This window comes from Xiphophorus hellerii, chromosome 16 (genome assembly GCF_003331165.1).
Source record: "Xiphophorus hellerii strain 12219 chromosome 16, Xiphophorus_hellerii-4.1, whole genome shotgun sequence".
Lineage (NCBI taxonomy): Eukaryota > Metazoa > Chordata > Actinopteri > Cyprinodontiformes > Poeciliidae > Xiphophorus > Xiphophorus hellerii.
The window spans coordinates 8,252,249-8,255,300 of record NC_045687.1 but is presented as its reverse complement, the minus strand read 5'-3'; the positions used below and the strand labels follow the sequence as shown (position 1 = coordinate 8,255,300).

Genomic DNA, 3,052 nt, shown 5'->3' with positions numbered 1-3,052 from the left:
GTTGCGACAAGTTGTCTTCGCCGTGGGTTTGAAAGGCGTTCTCGCCTCCCACTTCATTTCCTTCATGTAAAATTGAGGATTTTTCAACAACAACAACAAAAAAAAGAAACAACATTTCTCCTCCTCAGTTACAACATTAACAGCTTGTGTTTACATCGAAAGCTTCCTTCTCCAAAACGAGAACAGAAGCTGCAACATTCCTTTCATCATATTCACCTTTAAATTGAACAAAATTCATGGCATGTGCAAGATAAAAATCATGTTAAAATTCTTTTAAAATGTAGATTTTTTTTAAGGAAAATATAAATATATTTTTGACCTTATGTGCTTTGTTTACATTTTGTTTCCAACATTTATATGCTGCCAGACTCGGTGGACCCAGACAAAGATAGCCCTGGCTGCAAGAGAAGAAGAACTCGCACAAATTTCACAGGCTGGCAGCTGGAGGAATTAGAAAAGGCTTTTAATGAGAGTCACTATCCGGACGTGTTCATGAGGGAGGCACTGGCTCTCCGACTGGACTTGATAGAATCAAGAGTTCAGGTAAATGCCCATTCACTGAGTGCATTTGTAACTTCGAGCTCGATTGTGTACTCTGTTATGTTATTTGTGACAAAACACCCGTTTTACACGTGCTATTGTTGCAAATCACACATCTATAAAAAACAAATATCAATATTTACATGGCCATGAGTAAATATTACTTTCGTGAAGACCATGAAATATTAAATTTAATTCTTAAAATGCCACATTTCACTTTACTTTTCCCTGAGTTTATTGGTCAGGATCTGACGAATGAGTACAATTTGACTTTATATTTGTTTTGAAAAACTTTTGAACTTTGATTTAATAACACAAATAGTTGCAGGCTGTTTTTCCAACAATGACTAGGAAGAAATATCAGACATTCATAGGCGTCCATTTATATATATATATATATATATATATATATATATATATATATATATATATATATATATATATATATATATATATATATATATATATATATATATTTAATTATGCTTGAAATAAAAATAAATAAATACTTAAACTATATTTTTCTTTATTATTACACGTAAACTTTATTCGCATGGACAGTTCATATTTGTGAAAAATTATGTTATTGAAAGTTATCCCAACTTGTTTTTTGTTCAATGCATTCGTTTTTAATAAGGCCTAGTTAATTAAAGGCTCAGGAAAAAAAAAACAACAACATGAGGAAGGTGTAACCTCACTATTTGTTTAATTACCATGTTACAAAGACACTGACACGTTTTTTTGCTCTAATTAATTTGACCCTAGCAGGGGCAGCCAGTGCTCATTACACTTGTTTTCACTTTTTTTCCCCTTCCTCCACTTCTCTATCTGAAGGTCTGGTTTCAAAATCGCAGAGCCAAATGGAGGAAAAAGGAGAACACAAAGAAAGGCCCGGGTCGACCTGCTCACAACGCCCACCCCACCACCTGCAGCGGGGAGCCCATGGACCCAGAGGAGATCGCCCGGAGAGAGCTGGACAGGCTGGAGAAGAAGAAGCGGAAGCAGGAGCGCCGGCTGCTCAAGTCCCAGAACAAGCTCGCTTCTGGGGATCTATTTCACACCCCGGGGTCGGACAGCGACAGCGGGGTGTCGCACGTCACCGACAGTGACCACAACACGTGCCCACCCTTTGACTCAGTGGGGGGGAACCAGTCGATGTGCGACCTCCAGAGCCAAAACGACAACCAAAGACACCTAGACCGGGATGCTGGCGGATCCGAGCTGGACTCGCCCGACCCCAGCCACCGGCCGAGCCTGTGCTCCAGCAACACCAACAGAGCCTCAAGTCTGCAGAAACTCAACCCGTTTAGCGTCGAGAGCCTCCTTTCGGACTCCAGACCCAGACGCAACCCCGCGGCCTTACCCTCCTCGCGGCCTTTAATAGGGAAGGGACACTTCCTGCTCTATCCCATCACGCAGCCGCTTGGATTCATTGTCCCTCAGACTGCCCTGAAGACGTCATCAGCAGCGGCAAGCTGTGACGGAGACGCCCCGGCGGACAGAGACCAGTCCGGTGTCCGCTGCAGCGCCTCCTCCAACTCCCCGGGATGTAGGAGCAGCTCACCGGACGCACAAAAGCTCGGACAGGTGGGACAGGAGGAGAAATCGAGCCCGTCCAGGGCCGCGTTTGCCACTGGACAACCGAGCTCGGCTATTTGCAGCGAGTCGACTTTTGAACTCATAACGCCTGTCGACACGGACAAAAAGGAGCACTTGGAGCACACAGTCAACCCCGAACCTCTGAGTGACTGTCCCACACAATTAAACTCCACAGAAGATGTCGATATGGAATAAATCAGAGGGAGGGTATTTTTTATTTTTTTTTTAGAAAAAAAAATGCAGAAATAGCCTCTAAACGACACCTTTAATTAGGCCAAAGCTTAACTACATCTTTGCATTTAACCTCCATAGGTTTTGCCCCAACTCTGCTGAATTTTTTTTAACAATGTCCCTCTCTTTATTTTTCCTCCTGCGAGTGTGTGAGAGTATTTAATGTGTGATAACATGTCAAAAAACAACAAAAACAAACAAAAAAAAAAACACAAGACCAACAAAAATCCTCAAGAGCTGTAAGAAAAGGTATTATACTATTTATATATGTAAGGTTTTTCTTAAATAAATTTATTGTATACAAGCATCTGACACCGTGTGAGATCTTAAATAGCGGCGCAGGACGACAGTACAGTGGGAAGGGCTTTTTTCGTAAAGAAATCTTATGTTGTACTTTGTATATTGCCTTAACAAATTTATTCATCTATAAGCCCCCGCTGAAATGAGGTTACGAGCCCGAGGCGAAAAGGACCCGCTCGACTCCTGCAGAGTTTTGATATGAAAGTAATTATTTTCCCGGTGGCTACTGCAGGGGGATTCAGTTTATTTTAGCTCAAAGGGGGTTATAATACATTACCGATTTCTAGTGATATGAAATCACATAAACTTCCAAGAATAATAGAATTAGCATGAAAAGGCCTGGGTGTCAAATTGAAATAGGAAAATAATAGCCCCGGCAGCT

At 41.6% G+C, this 3,052-nt stretch overlaps 1 protein-coding gene across 1 annotated transcript in view; it reads left to right on the top strand.

Annotated features, from left to right (window-relative positions):
* uncx (UNC homeobox) overlaps positions 1–2,599 on the top strand; it is a 3,284-nt gene extending 685 nt beyond the window's left edge. Inside the window, exons 2-3 of the mRNA XM_032586418.1 lie at positions 368–543; positions 1,375–2,599. Coding sequence (XP_032442309.1) covers positions 368–543; positions 1,375–2,334 — 1,136 coding nt within the window. The 3' untranslated portion in view covers positions 2,335–2,599. The remainder of the gene's footprint in view (positions 1–367; positions 544–1,374) is intronic.
* The last annotated feature ends 453 nt before the right edge of the window (positions 2,600–3,052 follow it).